Source organism: Beta vulgaris, chromosome 2 (assembly GCF_026745355.1).
Source record: "Beta vulgaris subsp. vulgaris cultivar EL10 chromosome 2, EL10.2, whole genome shotgun sequence".
In the NCBI taxonomy this organism is placed as follows: domain Eukaryota; kingdom Viridiplantae; phylum Streptophyta; class Magnoliopsida; order Caryophyllales; family Amaranthaceae; genus Beta; species Beta vulgaris.
The window spans coordinates 55,781,005-55,802,995 of NC_079203.1; the positions used below are offsets into that span (position 1 = coordinate 55,781,005).

Consider the following 21,991-nt stretch of genomic DNA (forward strand, 5'->3'; position numbering starts at 1 on the left):
CCCAAAATGCTTTATTACTTGATATATTCCCACAAAAAACTCTTTTTTTTTTAAATTTGGAATTATCATATTAATTGCAACATTTTCTCTTTATATAAGTCTCATTTTTTCAATATGGTAATATCTTCTTCTTATCCCTCTCCTATCACATAAGTTATACTTCTTATTTCTCTTTATTTCTCTCCTCTTCACAAAATCACGTTGGTTTCTTAAATAAAAAGAATACAAAGAAGTATTTCCTCTGTTATTTTCCATTATTACGACAATTGAGTTTTTATGCTTGTCAATACACAACTTTAACTATTAATATATTTAATTTTTTTTATAAAAATTACACAAATTCGATATTTTGAAACCATATATATCGACACAATCTAATCAGACTTCCATTTGACTATATTTTTTACTTATTTAAAAATATCACAATACATAGTTAATAAATAACGTAAGGATCTCATTGTTGCAATAGAAAAAGAACAGATGAAATATGTCGCAATTATTACAGAAAGAGAGGAAGTGTATCTCACTTTCTCAATTCTCACCTCTATATAAACCATCATCTCCCTCGTCTCAAATTCCCAACTCAAAACCAAAGCTCTAAATCAGCTAAATACTAAATATAGAACACACACAAAAAAAGAGTAGATTTCTTTTGTTCAATTGGATGTCATACTCTGGAGCAGAATCTAGAATGGAAGACGGCACCCGGCGGCAGAACATAGCGTCTGCCGGCGGTGCCGGCAACCGTCGCCGGAGAACAAACGATGTTGAAGATTTCTCCGGCGACGGTTGCGGTGATCATGAGTCATGGAACGCATTTGCTGACAGTTTTAGTCAGGTTCAGACAGTGCTTGATCGGAATAGGTTGTTGATTCAGCAAGCTAACGAGAACCACCAGTCAAGGATGCCGGATAACATGGTGAAAAATGTGGCAATCATACAAGAGTTGAACGGGAATATAACGAAGGTGGCGTCGATTTACGCCGATTTATCGACGAATTTCTCCGGGAAAGTTAAAGCACCGGGAGGTGGTGGAGGGAAGGGAGGGAGTAGTGGTGGTAGGAGAAATGTTGAGGGAAGAGATTAGTTGGTAATAGTAGTAATAAGAATTGGTAATTACTTAATTAGTTCCCCTATGGAATAGGAAAAAAAATAGAAGTGGGGAATTTGGGTCCTTTGGTAAATTATGGTATGCGATAAGGTGATGTGGTATTGTGGTGTAGGAATGATCATTGATTGGTAATGAATTGGATGAGGTTTTATTTAGACTTGTTTTGTCGATTTATGATTTATTGTTCATTGTTTAGTTATTATTATTATTTAAATTTCATTATGACGTATTTTTTAACAGTTTACCGACTTTTTACATAAATATGATACAGAGAGAGATAATATTGAAGTAAATTTCTCCTTTTTATATTGTTATTTTATAAAAATTATGTTAGTTAAATGATTTTTTCAGTCATACAAGAGGTAATATATGAAAGTTTTGTGCATAAGCATGTCATGTGGAGTAGCTTTTTATATTGGCAAGGGAATGTTAAATGTAGATTATCTTTTAAAAAAACTTATCTACCGATTTTTGTTTGTGTGTGTAAATACCGGGGCAAAGTTTTAAATAAATACAACTTTTTCTTTTCTTTTTTTTTTGTTTTGGGTTTTTACTTACATATATTAATGATTTGATTCACATAATAGTTGATCTGATTCATATAATAGTTGATCTGATTTCTCTCCAACATGATCAGAGTTGTCTAAGTCAACTTTTTTTGTCTTTTTCTGACAAAATTACTAACATACCCCGATATGAACACTGTTGGCCCATACCGAGTATGCGCATATACTTTCTCGCTTTCCATGTAGGTAAAACCATGTAAAGTTTGCTTCAAGAGTACCTTGTCAGCTAGAATTTGCTTGTTTGCATTGGTCTCGTATGTTGCTAGTGAAAATGACTTGTGCTAGATTTCGTGAAAGTACCATAAGGGTGCATTGCATATTTTGCATTGCACAACATATATAGGCAACAAGTAGTCAAGTACAATATAAGAAAACAATTCAATCTAATTTAGTCTTCAAGGAATCATGTTACTTCCTCTGTCTTTTTTTTAATTACTACATTTACTTTAGCACATAGACCAAATAAATATGTAGGAAATATTAAAAAGTAGAGCAATACAGCATAAAGTAGTGTGGAAGTCACCCTCGTGGCCTTAAGTGGCATAGTGTATGTTGTGGAAGTCACCCTCGTGGCCTTAAGTGGCATGGTGTATGTTGTGGAAGTCACCCTCATCACCTCATGGCCTCATCAATCAGAATAAGCAACATGATTATTTTTCAAAATATCATAATGTTATGTTTTTGGTGAACCTCCTACTATATTGTATAATTAAGAATGAAGTTAATATTATTTATCGCCAATAATTCATTACATATTATATTGTGCATATGAGTGAAAGTTATCAGCTTTCACTAGTATTTTTTTTTTTTTTTGAGGGGAGTATTCTTTTTCTTTTCAACTAAAGATAACAAAAATAATATTCACATTTTGGGGCAAATGACATTAACTGAAGTCCTTTTTAGCCAAGAGAGAAACTTTGCCAAACTCAACTAGTGAGATTAATTTAACATTGAAATCTAACAATGATAACTTCAAAAGTGAGAATCAAGGGCCTTATTTTTCTTTTTGTTACATGTTCTTGCTTTGCTTCTTTGAGATCTTCATTGATATTCTTGACGCTGATTAGTTAAATAAAGCTCTGATCAATGATGCCATATTGATAGGCCTACTAGAAACCAAAACTGGCTAATTATGTAACACTGTTAGAATGTAAGGTATAAGTATAACAATGCCAAAAGAAGCAGAATAATCGTAAATTCAAGGTTGTGTCATGGTAACAAGTAACAACCACTAGCTTGAAAGCTATTACGTATCGACTCTGGTAATAATCGTATCACGCCAGTAGCTCCCCAAGGTTAACACAAAAGCGCGCACAATTACCCACAAGCAATCAGAAAGGAAACTAGAAATTTGTGTCTTTGCAGCAAGAACAAAACATAAATAGACTTGAGATGGGAATGGTTACGGAAAGCTGTAAGAGCATGAGAGATTCAAAGAGCGAATCAAGTGTACTCTGATGTGGGAAAAATGGCAACTTTTAAGCCAAAACAAATTTGCACTACCACTCTAATCGGATAGGAACCAGAAATTGCTGCACACACAAAACATAGCCAGAAAAAAATACTATTAAAGATTGTATATTCACAGAAGTCAGACTAACAATGGAGCTACTTCAATGAAATGAGGCAATTATTATGAAAATGCTAATAACACTTAAAATCAATAGGCAGCAGTTCAAAAATGCATTATCTCATCACTTCAAATTTGTCTTGGGTAAAACTACTATTAGTCCCACCTACAGAGTGACCTCCATGATAGCACTAACAATATCGCCATTAGACTTCTTGAGTGCCTCGACAGCCTTGCTCCTTGTAGCCCCAGCTTGAGTCATGACCAATTCAATGTCACGAGGCTCAACCCCTGTTTCATCGATCTCTTCCTCCTCCACATCCTCCTGAGGAGCAGTAATTGCAGCAGAAGCTTCTGGTTTGCCAATCGTGGATGACATGTCAGGGAGTCTAAACTGCTCGGCAGCCTGTGTTTGTAGCTGAGAGCTCAAGTCTTCAATCTTTGCCTCTCCGAATATAATATAGGTCTCAGAATTCGGGCTCTTGAACACCTCAGGCTTTGCAATGAAAAACGATATCTGGAACACAAGGGCCAAAACAAATCAGCATTTCGATAGCATGTCATGTTCACCATAAGTCCATAACCATAATCAATATTAGTATTAATTAAGTAAAAATACTCGCATTTTTCTGTCGCTTGATGGTGACACGGCTAACACCTGTAACAGGTTTCATGCCGAACTTCAAGATGGCTCTCCGGCTCTTCTTCTCACTCCTAGTCTGCTTTGAACCGTCACCAGAGACTAGACCAACAAAGCAAACAAGGGAAAAATCAGGACTCACCACTTAAAAAGGCAGAGAATTTTGAAGCAAATTAAAAACTCATTATTCCTCACACAGCAAGAAGATACCAAACGACATTACAATATCCACAATCTCAATCTCATGTATAACTCAAAGCATCAACAAGACAATGTTGTGATTACAACATCTAGACTCTCAATCCTGTCTCAACCAATAAGAAATTAAGAAGTTATAACTAGACCTGTTCAACGAGCCGAACCAGTAGATTAACAGGGCCAAATTTAGTCCCCAACCTCCAGATTAAAAAGTCGAATCTTTAACCATTGTATTACAAGACTCTCAACCTCATGTATAACTCAAAGCATCAACAAGATACGGTTGTGATTACGATATCTAGACTCCCAATGACCGATTCAATCGGCAATTCCACGGTCCAAGTCGTGGAATCAACAAGACAATGTTGTGATTACAATATCTAGACTCTCAATCCTGTCTCAACCAATAAAAAATTAAGTCATAACTAGACCTGTTCAACGAGCCGAACCAAAAGATTAACAGGGCCATCCCCAACCTCTAAATTAAAAAGTCGAATCTTTAACCATTGCACTACAAGACTCTCAACCTCATGTATAACTCAAAGCATCAACAAGACACGGTTGTGATTACGATATCTAGACTCCCAATAACCGATTCAGTCGGCGATTCCACAGTCCAAGTCGTGAAATCAACAAGCAATCAACATATATTTCATGCATCACAAGAGCGAAATTCACCCAAAAGTCACATATCCACAATTATTACAAATATAACTGAATCCACATTCCTGCGAAAAACATAATCATCCGAATAAACGCAAATAATTCAACTGAGAATAACATTATACATATCAAACAACACCAAATATAATCAAACGATATTCAAGGTCGAACTTTGACGATTAATTGCTCTCAATATATGTTGATAGAAAATTTTAACAAATAATGTTATTATAGTATTTTTCAAGACTAATTCAATGGTACAATTTTTATATTTTTATTTATCGTATTACCAGAGATATTTGTGGTCAAAGTAAATTTTTTTGTTAATCTATTTTGAAACAGATGAAGTAAATTATAATCCCAAAACCTAAATCACAAAAATCACTTAAATAAAATAAACAAGGAAATTATGAACCATCAGCCATGAGATCTTTGCCATCATCATCGTCGTCATCTTCATCGTCATCCTCATGATCATCCTCCACAACAATTTCTTCCCTCTAAAAAAAATATTTACAAAATAAATCATGAAAATTATAACTTATAAATTAATTAAAAGTCCCAAAAAATTGATTTTTTTTTCAGTGAATTGTGAATTATATGTACCTCATCTTCAATTACAACATCATCGAGTAGAGCTTGCTTGAGCGCATCTTCAACAATGGGGCCTGGCATGGTGGTTGTTAGAGTATTATATAGGGTTTTAGGATTTTCTCTCTCCTAAGAAAAACGATGAGAAGCGTACGAGAATACTGAAGAAGAGCACACTGTTGCTGGCGAGTTAGTTTTTAATAAGTAGTTTTCGTGTTATGTTTTCCACGAGGGTATTAACCTAAATTCTAGAGGTTATCACGGACCGGGTCAGGCCGCGGCAAAAAAAAATGCTTATTGGGCGTGTCGAATCTAAAATTGGGCTGAATTTTTGTGTTCAAAGTCCGCTATTTTGGGCGTAATTTAGTGGACTTTTGCGGACCACAGGTTGGGCCAAATACTAAAAAGTTGTTTTTGGCTTGCCCAAAGCCCAAAAAAATCAGATCAGGCCAAAATGATCACCTCTGCTAAATCCACATCCACACAACTTAAATGGGTATCCATTTGTCCATAATACATCGACCCGATCACATGCTTCAGATCCGTCTGCCAAATACTTTAAAATAAAATATAAAAAAAGAAGGGAACATTTTCAAAAAACTATTTTTATAACATAAATTTTTCAAACAAATACTTTATACAAATTTTCTTCCAAAAAACTATCTTATTTAACATAATATTTTCAATATACTACCATTTGACTTTTGTCTATTGTCCATAATACATCAACCCGCTTCAAATCCGTCTGCCAAATGCTCTAAAATAAAATATAAAAAAAAAGGAAAAAATTATCTTTTATAACATATATTTTTCAAAAAAAAAAATACTTTATAAAAAATTTCTTTCAAAAAAACATCTTGTATAACGTAATGTTGTCAATATACTACCATTTGACTTTTTGCTGACGTTGACTCTTAAATAGCAGCCGCCATAACTATTGTTGTCGGTAGGGCAACAAATACAACAGAGAAAAACAACAATGGAGGAGAGAAGCTAGTAAGAGGGGGTGTTCGTTGAGAAGAAAATTAAACGTGGGGAAATTTGGCGCCCTATGTGAGTTGTCAGCAGTGATTAGACTGTGAAATCAAGGCAATAAGTAGCATTGAACTCGTCACAAATGATTAAACCCTCATTTAGCAGTCAATTGGTAGTATCTTGAAAAAAAATGTATTGTATAAGGTAGTATTTTGAAAAATAATTTTTAAGAGGTAGTTTTTTGAAATTTTTTTGTTATAAAAGTTACTTTTCTGAATTTTTTCCAAAAGAGAAAAAACTACAAATCACTTGGGTAATGAGTGAATGGACTATGCCCAGCTAAACACATTCTGCTAAAATAAATTATACAATATTTCCCAATTAATAACTAGTTATTGGCTAAGCAATGCTCCGATTCGTTTAACGAGTGAATTTTAGAGCATTATATCATGCACTTTAGACTTGAGAGAGATGGAAAAAATAGTTATAGGTATTGGATTGTGCTGAAGATATAATATTTTAAAAAAAATTCTAATATCGATTTCACCCTTGACTTTGAGAAATTATGTAGTACTTCCTCTGTTTTGTTTTAAATAAATCGCATGACCTTGACATGGAGATTTAGGAGAGGAGAGAGATAGAGAGAAAGACAAATATAGACCCTATGATGAGGAGAGAGATAAAAGGAAGTGAATATTAAACAAAGTAACGCTTCATTTATTTTGAAACTGTCTAAAATGATAAGTGCTTTATTTATTTTAGAACAGATGAAGTATATATATAAATATATAATTAATTACAAAGAATATGATATAATTTTGTTTTTGAAATGTAGTTTAATTTGTCAGGTATAACCAATGCAAATAAATAATGTAGTGGTGTTAATTGGGCACAATTATGTTATTTAAAATACAAAATTGAGAATCCTAAGATGTAACATATTGTATCACTTTTAAGTACTAAAAATTGAAAAGCTATGCCACAACAGGGGCAATTCTTAAGCTCATGTAAGTAGAGCAACGTATAAGCCTTTCAAAAAAAAAAAAAAGAGCAACGTATAAGACCTCCAGACTATAAGGATCTATATTTGTTTTAATTGTTTGAAGAAAAGACACATAAAAGAAATATATTTAGATCAGTAGTAAAACTGTAAAGAAAGGAACAATGAAAACAATGACTAGGATAGTATTAATTAGAGTGAAATATAATGGGCTTGTTAGAAAAATTCAATATTAAATTTATCTAATCTTATGTTATAATTAGACCGTCTATTTTAATAATTTGTGATAGTGGAAAACGGGAACATTGGTGTTAAACAGATATCAGGGCAGATGCCATATGTAAAATCAAAGCTCCCAAAAAATATCTTTCTGGTTGATGCCATAGTGCCATGGGTATAAATTAATTGCTCTTTTGAGCTTTTTCTAGATTCTCCAAATCCAAAAATATCCACTACTAACCTATGAGATTCCTAACAGCTGGAGTGGAGTAGTAGATAATTTTCTCAAGCAAAGCACTCATTAGTCATTAGTATCAGTACTCCAATTTAAGTGCGTGTAGCATATGTTGCGAACATTCGGTTTTATTATGAACTTGAACAGTTGAGCTTACTAGAGGGCTTATTCTCTTCGATATAAAACAACTGAACTGAACTGATTGTAATTAAATCGAATTGAATTGAACTGAATTAATCTGATTGCAACTGAACTGAACTGAAATAAATCAAAATTATAACTAAGAAATGATAGTTGGAGCTGAACTGAATTGAATTGATTGCAATTGAACTGAACTGAACTGAATTGATTACAACTGAACTGAACTGAAAATAAGTTGGGGAGAACAAGCCCTAGAGTAAGCTTTATTATGTTATACTTACTTCATTTCGTTTTAAACGAAATGTTTGCTTTTTCTTGTAATTTAACGCGTTTTTTAAATTATTAACTAGCTATTAGGCCCGGGCTATGCCCCGGGTAAGAAAAATTTTCATTTATTAATATTGTACTTTAATATGATATCACTAATTACAACTTGGTCTAGTGGTTAAAACTTTAGTACATGAGTTTGAGGTCACGGGATCAAAACCTAAACCATGCAATTTCTAATTTTTTTTATTGTACATGGATTACATGAACTAAAACTCCCTAGGGAGAGCGCCACGTGGCACCGTTCCTGGTTTGCGCACGCCTTTTATTATATTAGTATAGATATCTTTAACTGTGCACCTGTAAAAATATAAAAAATTGTAATTTGATAGTATGCATCAAGACGAATTCAACAAAATCTCACTTGACTATATTTTTCTTTATATAATGGCGATAAAAGTTGAAGTCAAAATTAATCAATGAATAATCTCATTTCACCCAACATTTCATTCAAAACAGAACGAAGGAAGTGTTAGATCGTGTTATAAACGAGAAAAAAGTGTGAATCCTAATATAATTCCACAAATACCACAAAATGTTATTTATTATAAATTCTCAACATAATACAATTATTTCGAAACAAATGTCTATGCAAATTAGATTGTATCAGCTTTCAATGGTGTAAAATGATAGGAATCTAATAGCAAGATGCATTTAACAAATTTTATATCGAAAGCTAACTAATCTTATATAAATACCATAACATTCCAAACAAGGAGCATATAATGCTTCATAAGTATCACACCCGTAAATCATCTTTATCATATAAGCAACTATTGAGAAGTTTAATGTCCACTTGAAATACCTCAAATACTCTTTATTATTTTAAAATTTAATATTAATATACGATGATAATTTTACATCTTTTTATAACTTCAAGTATGCATTACGTGCATTTAAATCTTCCCCCAAATCACAACCAAAAATTAATAAAAGAAGCGGTCTAATATTAATTTAAACTAGATCTAGTTACTAAATGAATTAAATTAGTCACCGAAAGAAATTAACTTTGTCACTATTAACTTAATTCTCTTTTTAATACTAAATTTATCATTGTCTAATTTTAATTTGACAGTAAGCTATTCTTTCAAGACAAACTCAATTGCAACATACTCCCGAAAACACAATATTGTACTTCCTCCGTTTCAAAATAGATGGGACATTGTCTATTTATGGGTGTTTCAAAATAGATGATACATTGTTTTTGTTTCCTTATTTAGTAACTTTTGCCTTACAATTTTACCATTTTACCCTTACTAACTTGTGTTATGTACATTAATCTACTTCTAATAATCTGATTAATCCTAACCTAAAACTAACGATTCCCACCATTTTTTATGACCCACCCACCCCTTTCTCATAGCCACCACCCATCTCTCTCTCTCTCCTCAACTCAACCCACCCCTTTCTGATAGCCACCACCCATCTCTCTCTCTCCTCAACCCACCCCTCTCTCTTAGCCACCACCCTTCTCTCTCCTCTCTGAGACCACCACCGTCACTACTAACCCGACACTACCACCAACTCGACACCAGATGCGACCCAACGCCACCACTACCACCTCGATACCACCACCCCACCTAATGCGACCTAGTACCACCTCGGCACCACCACGCCACCAGATGCAATCGAACACAACCAGAGCATGTATTTTCCGCCATTTCTGTCCACCATTTTCGCATGTATTCAACCAGAGCATTGTTTTCTTCGCACACTGCTCTCTGCTCACTCACCATTTAGATTTATTAGGATGAGAGAGAAAATTGAGTGGAATTTCAGAAAGATGATGTATTTTTCAGGGTTTTGATCAGAAATTTTGATGGAATTTTTAGGGTTTTTTGTGGATTTTGATTTGGGAATTTTTCGGTAGTGGTGGTGGTTGTTTTTGAGTTTTTCGGGTGGTGGTGGTTGTTTTTGAGTGGTGGTGGTTGTTTTTGAGTTTTTCGGTAGTGGTGGTGGTGACCGGTGGTGGAGGTGTTGTGGTGGATGGCCGGTGGGCGAGTTTGGGGGAGGGTGGTTTTCCAGTGGGCAGGTAGGGAGGGTGGTTTCCAGTGGGCAGGTTTGGGGGAGAGGTTTCTCCCTCCTTTTCACATGGGACCACTAGAATTAATTATACTACCTAAACATACTTATGAAATTTTGCCTAGGAGTCCGTTTTAATCACAATGTCCCATCTATTTTGAAACGGAGGAAGTATGCAAATTGCAAATGAAACATTCAGTGTATAAAACGACGTCACATACCAGCATCTAATCCCAATCATACGTGGCAGAATCACTTTTGCTCTTTTTTGCACTTTATTCACTCAAAAATATCTACACCCTTAGATATTTCCCCTAAAATCCCCCCACTCTCATCATCACAGCGCGTGCGAATTTCAATTAAACCTTCTTCACCAACAATTCCCACGCGCCAAATTAAAACAACTCACCTCTATATAAACCTTCATCTTCTCCAATTCACCTCAAACCAAACCTCCAACAACCTCCCATGGTAGTTTGGAACAAAAGAATTTTCAACAAATTATAATTCGACCAATATGTCGTACTCGCTATCCAGAGCAGAATCGATCATGGAAGACGGCAACCGGCGGCATAACACGGTGGCTGACGGCGGTGCCGGCAACCGTCGCCGGAGGTCCGATCACGTGGACGAATTTTCCGGCGAAGGTTGTGGTGATCCGGAGACATGGAATGCTTTCGCCGACAGTTTTAGTCGGGTGCAGACGGTGCTTGATCGGAATCGGATGTTGATCCAGCAAGCTAATGAGAACCACCAGTCGAGGATGCCGGATAATATGGAGAAGAATGTGGCGATTATTCAGGAGTTGAATGGGAATATCTCGAAGGTGGCGTCGATTTATTCCGATTTGTCGACGAATTTTTCCGGTAGGGTGAGGCAGCACCGGCAAGGTGGTGTAGAGAAGGGGAGTGGTAATGGAAGGAGGAATGTTGAGTGAAGGAAAAAAAGGAGTTGTGTGTTGTTGTAATAAGATGTTAGTGGTAATGATACTAATTGGTAATTGCTAATTAGTCTCTTAATGGAATAATAGGGTTAGAAAATAAGGAGCTAAAAAGGGGATTTTGATCTTCTGTTTAATGTACTAATAGCAAATTGTGCTATGTGATTATGTGAATTGTGATGTGATGTGGTGTAAGAATGATCATTGATTGGTAATGAATTGGCTAGGGTTTTATTTAGATTCGCGTTGTTAGTATTTAGTTTATTTTTTTTCTGTAATTTAATATGTTTTCTTATAATAAGTAGTATTGTGATTATATATCTGAAGAGGTACAATTTTGTTAAATCGGAGAATGATAGATATATTTAATTAACAATTCTTCGATGTATGGATAACTTTTGAAATGCAACATGTTAATTTAATGGTAGATTACTAAATCATAAGCCATCTACTAAAAAAATCTCCTTTTAATGATGAAGTCAACATTAATATTTGGTAGATTGGATGATAAAAAAAAGTTGTATATAATTTCTTATCCCAAGTCTATCCAGGAAAATATGTGATATCAGCATAAGAGGACCATTTTGAATTTTTTTTTCTTCTATGGAGAAAGACATTTGCAAGTTGAAAGTATTTTTTGATGACCTACACTATCTAGTAGTACTTTATGCAATATAATGTGTCTATTTCTGATAGCTGGAGCCTGGGTGTCCTTTTCCAATTTCCTTCGACAAGGGAGTGTGTAAAGTCTAGTTGTGTCTTCTAAGTTCTAACTATTGATGTAAATTTTGTGAATAAAATGCACTTAATGAGTTAATGTGAGTAGGGGTGTGCCCCAGTTCAAAATCGGACTAGACCGATTGAATCGGAATTCGATTTATTTTGGGATCGGGACCAAACAGAAAAAATTCTGCTTTAAATCCGGAATTTGTATTTTTTTTCAATTAAATTTTTTGTTTTTGCTAGATTTTAACTTTCTAACGTTTATAAATTTTACATTTTTTTTAACCTTCAAATCTATTTTTACAAAAAATACGGTCCATTTCGGACTGAATTGGAAACCCGGAATTTTCCGGTCCGGTCACGATCCAAATTATGGTCTGGACACATACACATTTACTGATCGTTTGGTTCAAGGTATGGAATGGAAAGGAAATGAAATTTGGTTCAAGCCATAAAATGATAATCATTTACCACCAAATAATGCATTTTATTACTTGAGGGGGAAGAAAGATAACAAATTGCGGGAGTTCATTTTCACCAAGTAGTGGTAATGAATTGATGAGGGGTTGAACCAAAATAAAAAAAAAGAATCGGTAATTGATTCTGTTTCTCGGAGGTTAAAAATCATGAACCAAATGTACTCATAAATTAAGAATAGTCATGTTTTCAGTAGGTGAGAATAGAATAGTCATTTTCAGAAACTTCTATTATTGGAGAAGTGGGCAATACATAGTACACAACTAATGATTAACTAAAGTATTTTAATATGGTGATGTTCTAATATACTACACGAAAAGTGGTTATGGTTTATGATTTTATAGTGGTTCAATGGATAAGTTATTGATGTGAAACTTGAGTTCTTGGGTTGAAGACATATAATCATCATTTCGTAACCTAGTTGAAGTTGAGCGAAAACCATTAGATAAAGGAGAGTGTCTCTTGGCAATTCAAGTACAACTTCTATTTATGTATAGAGCAAAGTAACAAGGATACGAACCTTATAAGTGGAAAAGCTTAAGATCAAAATTGCTTTATTGACCACAATTAGTCAAGAATATAGATCCGAGAGGATTACTAGAGTCATCTTATGTTCAAGCTACCAAAAGTCGTATTCATATGATGATGGAAACGCATAATGCATTTATACTGTGTTTAATATTTCTTTTCAAAGTGAAAATTCATTAATATAGAGTGTTTGATAAATAAAAAGTCATATTGTACGCATGAGTTTTAATGTAAACTTGTTTAGTAAAATTTAGCCCAAAACTCATTTTTTTACCCTTTTAAGTATGAACCAAGCCCACTAATTAACAAATTTTAAGCTCTTTTAAGTTTCAACATCTTTACATATCCTATAAATCAGCTCATGTGCCAACATTGATAACAAATATTTTTTCAATTTAAAAAATATTTTTTGTCGAACGCCTTGAGTAGTTCAAAAGCAGGATCAATTTTGGTTTATGTACTTATTTAATATATTGGTGAAATGTTCCAAATTGATGCTAACGAAAATGACATGGAGCACTTTACACATTGATATTTTTTTTTTTGTGCTTTTGCTAAGTTTTATCTTTTTCATCTTAGATATTAGTTGAAAAAGTCAGTTCACAATATGATTCTATTTTCTTTCTTAGCATTCCAAGAGGCTCAAAGGCCAATTGGTGCAGATGAGTCTCAAACTTTTGAATGTAAACTAGGATTTAGGCCCGGATGATGTCTCGATAGTATTGTTTTCTAAACTTGATATATTGATACTCATGTTGGTCTTTATGAAGGGAACAATCATTTAAAGACAAGCTACTTTTATATTTTTGAAACTTCAAATGCACGTTGATCCGGAGCTTATCATCCGAAACAAGAACTAATTTATCATAATATCCCACCATAAGGAAGATATTTTTTATTTTTTTTTGGCAGCAAGAAAGATATTTCTTTGATGCGTGTGTAAGTAGCGTGTTTGATATTTGTGTATGTGATATAGGTATAGTTGAACAAATTGTGTAAAGGTTACTTTTTCAAAAAGCAAAAATAGCTTGATTATACATAGTTATAGATACTTAAAAACATTTAAGAAAGCAATAAGCATCTTTGAAAATGACTCAGGTGGGGTAAAAGTGCATCATGGCATATGATCCCTTTGCATGAGCACATTTGATTATCGGTAGAATACGGATAAGAAACCGAAGCAATGCAAAGAGAAATATGCAATAAAGGATAACATTCTTGTTGCGCCTCTAGGTAAGGGTCTTGTACACGAATAGCGTTTAGAGGCGAATTCTTCTTACAATAGAGTTCTCGAAAGAGGCCCAAAAGAAAAGAAAAGAAAAAAAGATAACATTGGAGTATCTCTAGTCTAACAACAGCCAACAGCAAGCAATTGATAAATACTACATCAGCTCAGGACTATTATAACAGCAAATTTTAGTTAATATACCCATTAATCATCATGAACAAATATATTCTTATTGTTTTTTTTGCAGATCTATGTTGTTCAAAGTACACAGTACACTCTAGGATGTCATTACATGATCTCTTGTGTACCTTTCAGAATATTGAAGAATGCATTGAAGTGCAGGATAGTGCAAAACTCCACTAGAAAAGGTAACCAATATGGAAAGTGGCACATTCTGCCGAGATGACAATTAATGTCGACATTGTACATGTTTCGGATAATTCAACACCATTATAGGTACATTTAACATGCATTTCGATATACATATACTAGTATATGTTCGTCCAGCAAAGATCAAAACTTTGCTGTACATCATTTGTGTCAAGGCACACTCGGTAGAGAAGGAAGATGTGCAATACCTTTTAAAGTCAGGATGATGCTATTTCCCCAGAATTCAATATGACAACTTTGCTTTTCGGTATCCCTTTTTGCGTACCTCGCCCCTCAATCTTGTAGACGACATCCATTCCTGACAATACTTCACCAAACACAACGTGCCGACCATCCAACCTTCAATGTCGAAAGCACAAATAAAAGATATTAAAGTTCAAATGAAGTATAAGTCAAGGTTTGTTAAAATTATTGTCTACCTCTTAACTAAGCACTCGTAAAACCAGAAATACACACATAAATCATACATTCGTTTACGTCGAACAAGGATATGTCCCTGTAATTTAGTGTGTGTGTGGATCATATGTTGATAACTGAAGTTGGTGAGGAGGAGGAGGGAAAACAGAGTTGATGTTCTTAACAGGATGAGGATGGCATATATAAGGCTTTCTTTTACGCGAGGGCAATTTCCATTGAACATATGTCACAATACATCGACAGTTTTTTGCTTATGAATTTATTTCAAATAGAAGATAAATTACGAGGATAACTACCAGCTAAATTATGCTCCTTCCACAATGTGTCCAGAATATTTTTTCAACAACCGGCTAATTCATGAATTTGTCTAAAGCTCCCAGAACACGAACTTATTTCAACATAGGTACTGCTTTCTTCTACGTACCTTATGAATTTATCAGGTCTGAAGACGACTTTGTCGTTTAACACTTATCACGAGGCTTTTGTTTTCTTTCCAAATCTTTCCATTTTTGGAGAGATTTTGCTCATTAAAGGGAAAGAAAATAGCCTTGTTAATCATTTCCCTCCCTTCCCTTAGTCACCAATTGCTGTCCAGACGGTGGAAAAAAAGACCACTTCCTCTCACTTCGTCTCATTCCTCTCACATAACTTGTCTCCTTCCCTCCCCCTCCCCCTCCTCCCTAAGTTTCTACCAAACAAGCTGTTCTGCTCTCCTGTCGAAGACCCAGAATCTACTCATAGGCCCATCTCTGGCAGTGGGCCACACCAGCATGCTGTCTGTCATGTATTTAGCATGGTCTGGCACTGCAAGGCGCAGTGCTTACCTGCCGAAGCCATTTTTGTGCCTGGACTGGGATTTAGGAGAACTTGGTATGAACACAGAACAGCTCCACCACCAGAAATTTTCTGCTGCCAATGCTCAATAGCTTATTTTTTGTGCCTTGTATAATTTACTTGTCATATACTTCCTCTGATTCTACATTAATGTAATATTTTCACTTTTGCACTATTCAGTTAGTCAGTTACAAACTTTGACCACAAATTTTACAACTATATTATGTAAAATGTTTGTTGGATTAGTCTTAATGTATATTCAAATATCAACTATTTTACAATTTTCCTGATTGATAATTAAAGACATTAAAGGTTAAAGTTGTATGTTGGCACATGTCGTAGTTGCCTGTTTGTATGGAAACAAAGGAAGGAGATCAAATCGTACACTTTAATCAAGTATAACGTTTGTTTTAAAACATTGTTCTTAATTTGCTGTCATTGATTGAGCAGCAAAGTTAGTTGACACCAATACAAAATGTACTCATAAATATATATACCCTTTTTGTCCCACAGATATTGCCCACCAATCTATTTTATCTGCCCAACTTCATCATCCACGTTAGTTACTAAACAATATATACCCAACCATCTTTCCCTACACCTAAAGTCCTACTGTACTAACATAGATTATTAGAGCACCCAATACCCAGTTTATACTTCTTATACTAGTGAAAGGTCAATATGGGGTAATATTTGTGGGACACCAAGAGTGTAATACAATTAAAACTCTTCGCATGACTTCACCAATGGAAAGGCCATGTACTATGGCTTAGTTGGCCTTTTGGCTCAGTCGGATCGAGCCTAAAACAGAAGAGTTCCATTATGCTGTGTGAGGAGCTATGTCACTACTCACTAGCAGCCTCCAACATGCCAGCACAGTTCCATTGTTGAAGCATGCCAGCATGGCCAATATAACTTAGAGACTTTAGCCTCATACAAGTTGTCGTTAGACTTGCGAACCTCCCCCCCCTCCCCCCCCCCAAAAAAAAAAATTAAATAGGAGCTAAGGTTGCCACAACCTCCTTTTGGGGATGGGGAGAAAGACGTAAAAGCCAAAGAGGGCGCAATAATACTCACCATCAGACATTATGGATGTTCTACATAAAGTCTGCCACAAATTGTCAAGAATAAACAAAAACTTTCTAGAAGCAGGGACATCAGATATTCAGGTTCTCTATCCAAAATGACGCTCTCTTTTAATTGCATTACACTTAACTAAATAGTAAAAACCATAGATTAACAGCTTACCAATTTGTTTTAACAGTTGTAATAAAGAATTGTGACCCATTGGTATCTGGTCCAGCATTTGCCATTGAGAGAAACCCTAGCCAAGAGAAACAGTAATTATATTTTGGCAAATGGACAGCACAAAAAGATTAAGAGTAAGCAAACAACTGCATGTAAAACTGCAATTTATTATTATTCCTATCATGACTCATTTTAGTGGTGGTGGGCTCGTGGCGGTCACAGCTTGACAGAATTGGTGATTTGGCAAAGTGTGAATCATAGGGTACCTAAACCCTCCAATAGATACCTCCACTTGAACAAATCGCCATAGCAAGGCTGAGTTAGTGCAAAAAGAAGGGGGAAAGAATACCCAAAAGAAGGGTGAAAGCTAGCCTCTCATGTTGTATTCTGTACTGCCCCGTCCTAAAAAAAAGTTCTCCACAGAACCTCACCAAGGTTGAATATGTAAAAGAAATATACATGGTAACTTGATTTACCTGGACCAGTGTGCTTCAGCTTGAAGTTCTCATCTGCAAACTTTTCACCATATATAGACTCCCCACCGCGGCCATCGCCAACAGTAAAATCACCTCCCTGAATCATAAAGCTTGGGATGATCCGATGGAACATGCTTCCTTTATAGTGCAGAGCTTTCCCGCTCTTTCCAGTTCCTTTCTCCCCTGCAACGATAAGTGATCCACTTAGGCTATATTTTTCATATCCAACCTGCCTTTAAAATTCCAGTCACCCTACTCATTAGTCACAATCCTTGATTGCTTTCTGATGATCGATTCCCAAACATGCAAAACTTCTCTCTTCTTATCACACGGATGTAGCATGAAGCACAAATACTTCCAGAAAAATACTGAAATATAGGATAGTGAAACTCCAAGTAGTTCATAGAAAGTATAGGCAAGAAAATATACTAACTGAAGCTTAAAGCCTTTATAAGCTAGCACAATGGCACATGAAATTGCTGCCATGTTCTCTTAATTGTTACCATATCTTTGGTTTTCTGCTGACTTTTGACAGATGAACCTCCAATCAATGCAATAAAGACTAGACAATTCAATGATCTATAAAGCACCTATTACATGGCAATACTGAACTTATTTAAAGGAAATTCTACACGTAACCCAAATGGCTCATTTGGAGGGCAGTTGTAAATAGCGGTGTCGGTGATGAATTTACAAGGAATTTTGTCAGAAAAGTCCCGTGCCAACGTCCATGATGATGCTTGTTCATCCGAAAAACAAGCGTTTTCTTCATATATTTCCAATACAATCCATTGCCACTTTAGAGGTAGTATAGAGTGGTTATAGAAAATTTTGTGACCAAAAACACATGTTGGAGATGGACTTCCTTTCTACGCCAAACGAGCTATCTTATACCAAAGAACAATATAGAATTTACACTAGCTATTTCCTAAAAGATATTATTTCTGGATTATGAAAAAAATAAAAAATCATGCATCCAAACTGTAATTAAAAGCTAAGAATTCTACTTTCAGCTTCTTATACATAGCCCTTCATGATACCATCAGCAGTTTTCTTTAGTTTATATAAAAGGAGTGACAAGGTTAATGTTCCCATTGCGTTGAAAGATATAACACAAGGAAACCATATAAAGAGAGCATTTGTATGGCTGAACATGCAAAACAAGTTGAGCCCTAGCCTCAAAATCTTGAAGTCTTTCAAGATCATTGCCTTTTAGGGAAGAAATATGAATATCAGATATAGCTTGACAGGCGTATCCTCATTACACTTACTGAATCCATTAATAGATGCAAAAACTAAAGGAAGGGAGCAAAAGTTACATGGCTAACCCGTGCATAGAGCTCGAAAATTCTCTGCAAAGAAAAATAATTTTCCTATCAGTAAAAATATATCAAAGTGAATGGAATCCATTAAAGTTATAAAATTAGAAGTATTTCATGTACTCTGAGAAACTGTACCTACAGTTCTGGGGACTGTTTTTCCAAAGAGGCCTATCACGATTCTTCCTGAAAAATACACAAATGACAATCAGATTTTCCTCATATCATAGCATTTATATAAACCAATAGTTCCAGAACATAGCATATGCAAAATTATTGACTTAGGCTGCTCTCAAAATATCCATACATGCTAGATGGAATTTTACATAGAGCCATCTTATTCTTGAACATCTTCCAGGGACCAGCCGAAGTCTCTGATATTTTCTCTAATGGACTTATTGGACTATTAGTGATTTGAACTCTTATATATAAACCAACAAATATCAAAGCAACATTATTTTAACCCTAATCCTTCACTTAGATATGATCATATATTGAGGAGAAAATAACACAGAAAAAAAAGAAAAAGTTAGCCCTTTTGTTTTACGGTACTCAAGTAATGCTGGACCGACTTTAGCATTGTTATTGTTTCTCCATTTCTCTCTCTCCCTTCGCTCCAACAATTACACAAACCCCATCCAGAAGAACTGAAAGAAAAAAGGGGGAAAAATCACATCTACATTTGGTGAGTTGGTTGAAAGGGAGGAAAGTGTCAAGACTTGGATCAAATGATTCAATCTCCAGAGTCACAACTCACAAATGCAATCAGCTAGGCTACAGTCTACATCCCAGATTGCACATTTTTGAAGTGTAATTAACCCCGTTATCTAGTATAGGGGCTACTTATTTATGCAGACTTGGGAGGTACAGCATCATAGAGCCTTACCCAGCTTACTGCAGGGAGGAGGTATCTACGCCATTAATTATCATTTAACAGTACCATACATCTGTCGTGGAGTAAGGGTATTATATTTATATATAGCAAATTGATTAGAGGCTTTTATATAGATTTTCAATGAAGTAAATTACTAGCGCCTCCAACTTTGTCAAACGACAAACACAGGTATAGTTGTACAGAAGACAAGATAATTGATTCAGTCCACCTCTACTTTGACGGTTTGACCCATTATATAAATTGAGGCCATTTTATATTTTTAAGCTAATGCAGAGTTCTCGTAGAGAAGGTGTGCTTATTCCATTAAAACTAACCATGCCAATACACCCTCTATGAAGATATATAATGCAGCATATACTAGCTATTCTCTCAAGATTGATCTACAGTCCTCAAGTAAGAGGGCTATATGCTTCTCGAACTTTTTCAAGGCTAGACTATGTAACCACATGGTGCGTGCAACTAGTAAAAAGTTCCAAGTAAACTATGCAATAAAGGTAGCTTATACCAGTCATCATGGAGAAGTGATAATAAGATGCATCATGCAGGCAGTGACAAGTAACTATGCTTAACACGTAAGGACTGTGAATTATTGGCATCTTTGCAATATTTCATGCTAGTATTTCTTCACAAACCAATACTTCCAACAAATACACAAACCCTACAAACAAATTTCTCGCTAAGCTACTTTGATCACGAGCAAACAATACACCCTCTGCTCCATTATTCTTTTTATCGCATCCGAAGTCATTGTTCCATCTTATCGCGGTGAACTTCTCTAAATTTTCATCCTACATTCCACAACAAACCACCCACTTTTTGCTCGCTACTTCAAAAACCATTACTAAAATGCACCTAAAAAGCAAATTTGAGCAAAGATTTCGGCACACAATAATAACCACATATATCCCTTTTTATCATCTCCCCAAGTCCCCAATCTCATTAAACACCTCAAAATCTCATCAAAAACTTCAATACAACACATACCAGCAGGCATCCCATCGATCTCGACATCGAAGAAAACCCTATGAGTCACTTGCTTCATTCCATCATCAGACACATTCCCCTAAAACACACAATTACCAATCATATAAATACCAATATAATACAATAAGACATGTAAAATTGCCAAAAACCCTAATCATTATAACAATTAACCCACCTCATTATCTCTCTCAAGATCTCCACTTTTTATGTGTGGATCATTGTCTTTTTGCACTTGAGATGATCCAGGATCACTTAAATGATTCTGCAGTGTGTCCCCAAAAAATTAAAGCTGGAATAAAATAAATTAATAACACCCAAAATATATATTTATATTTTATAACAAAAATGTCTGTTTTTTTAAGTATATTATTTTTTCCCAAAAGCTCAACTCTTTTCTTCTTCTACTAATAACGAACATAATTTTTAATTGACATGATAAATTAGTCAGCAGATGGAAACCCAGAAATGGAAAAAATAAACATGAAATAATAGTCTACAAATTTATAATTAATAATATACTTGCAAACCAAAAATGAAATTGAAATTGTGATACAAAATAAAAAATATAAAAAGAGAAAAAAAAGAAGAAGGTAAAATTAGAAAAATAAATACCAGAATAAGAAGTAAGAATCCAAAAAGAGCAAGAAGCCATAGTAGTGCAGGTAGTATAATCCGCTTCTTCGATATCGCCATTATTTTGCAGTTCACTTTATTTCCTTTTTTTTTTATTTCTGCTGAAATTCTTAAGAAAATTTTCAGAAACCTTAATTTTCTTTTCTCCTTTTTGGTGGGGAAATACCGAAATAGTTACTTTATGGACCAAGATTATATTTTTGCGAAAGGGGCCCAATGTCCTAAAATAGCCCATTTTATGTATCCATATTTATTACCCACTCCATTTCTCCACCCCTTCACTAAAAACTACTCCCTCCGATCTTTATTATGTTACTCGTTTCTTTTGCACAAAGTTTTAGGAGAAACAATATCGTGAGACATAGAATGAAAGAAAAACTATTATTTTATGTTAAAGTTGAATGTATGTGTGATAGAAAGTTAGTGGTCTTATTCCAAAAATAGTAAATTAATAAGGGACATCCCAAAAAGAAATACGGGTAAACTAATAAAGATCGGAGGTAGTAAAAATGATATGAAAAAAATTCCACAAATGATGATTAGGAGTAAAAAACAAATCGTTAAAAATTAAATGAAGGAATTTTGTATCATTTTGATATGTATTTGTTTAGTTTTGACTTGTATTGTAGATGTTGTATGAG

General features: G+C 34.7%; 4 protein-coding genes across 4 annotated transcripts; 2 read left to right on the forward strand and 2 right to left on the reverse strand.

Annotated features, from left to right (window-relative positions):
• The first annotated feature begins 527 nt into the window (after positions 1-527).
• On the forward strand, positions 528-1,266 carry LOC104903368 (protein EARLY FLOWERING 4). The gene has a single exon (XM_010691398.4). It carries the CDS (start codon positions 665-667, stop codon positions 1,085-1,087), a length of 423 nt encoding a protein of 140 aa, XP_010689700.1. The 5' UTR covers positions 528-664; the 3' UTR covers positions 1,088-1,266.
• Positions 1,267-3,225: 1,959 nt separating this feature from the next.
• Positions 3,226-5,552, reverse strand: LOC104903360 (nascent polypeptide-associated complex subunit alpha-like protein 4). The gene is made up of 4 exons (XM_010691386.4): positions 5,355-5,552; positions 5,164-5,248; positions 3,871-3,989; positions 3,226-3,764 (listed from the first exon to the last, which is right to left on the reverse strand). Exons 1-4 carry the CDS (start codon positions 5,421-5,423, stop codon positions 3,414-3,416), a joined length of 624 nt encoding a protein of 207 aa, XP_010689688.1. The 5' UTR covers positions 5,424-5,552; the 3' UTR covers positions 3,226-3,413.
• A 5,129-nt stretch (positions 5,553-10,681) lies between these two features.
• On the forward strand, positions 10,682-11,436 carry LOC104903351 (protein EARLY FLOWERING 4). Its single transcript, XM_010691376.3, has one exon. The coding sequence runs from the start codon at positions 10,776-10,778 to the stop codon at positions 11,193-11,195; it is 420 nt and encodes a 139-aa protein (XP_010689678.1). The 5' UTR covers positions 10,682-10,775; the 3' UTR covers positions 11,196-11,436.
• A 2,926-nt stretch (positions 11,437-14,362) lies between these two features.
• LOC104903345 (peptidyl-prolyl cis-trans isomerase CYP20-1) lies at positions 14,363-21,515 on the reverse strand. Its single transcript, XM_010691371.4, has 8 exons — positions 21,330-21,515; positions 20,893-20,979; positions 20,718-20,796; positions 18,977-19,024; positions 18,848-18,871; positions 17,520-17,702; positions 17,044-17,119; positions 14,363-14,883 (listed from the first exon to the last, which is right to left on the reverse strand). The coding sequence occupies exons 1-8, from the start codon at positions 21,408-21,410 to the stop codon at positions 14,742-14,744; spliced, it is 720 nt and encodes a 239-aa protein (XP_010689673.1). The 5' UTR covers positions 21,411-21,515; the 3' UTR covers positions 14,363-14,741.
• Between the last annotated feature and the right edge of the window lie 476 nt (positions 21,516-21,991).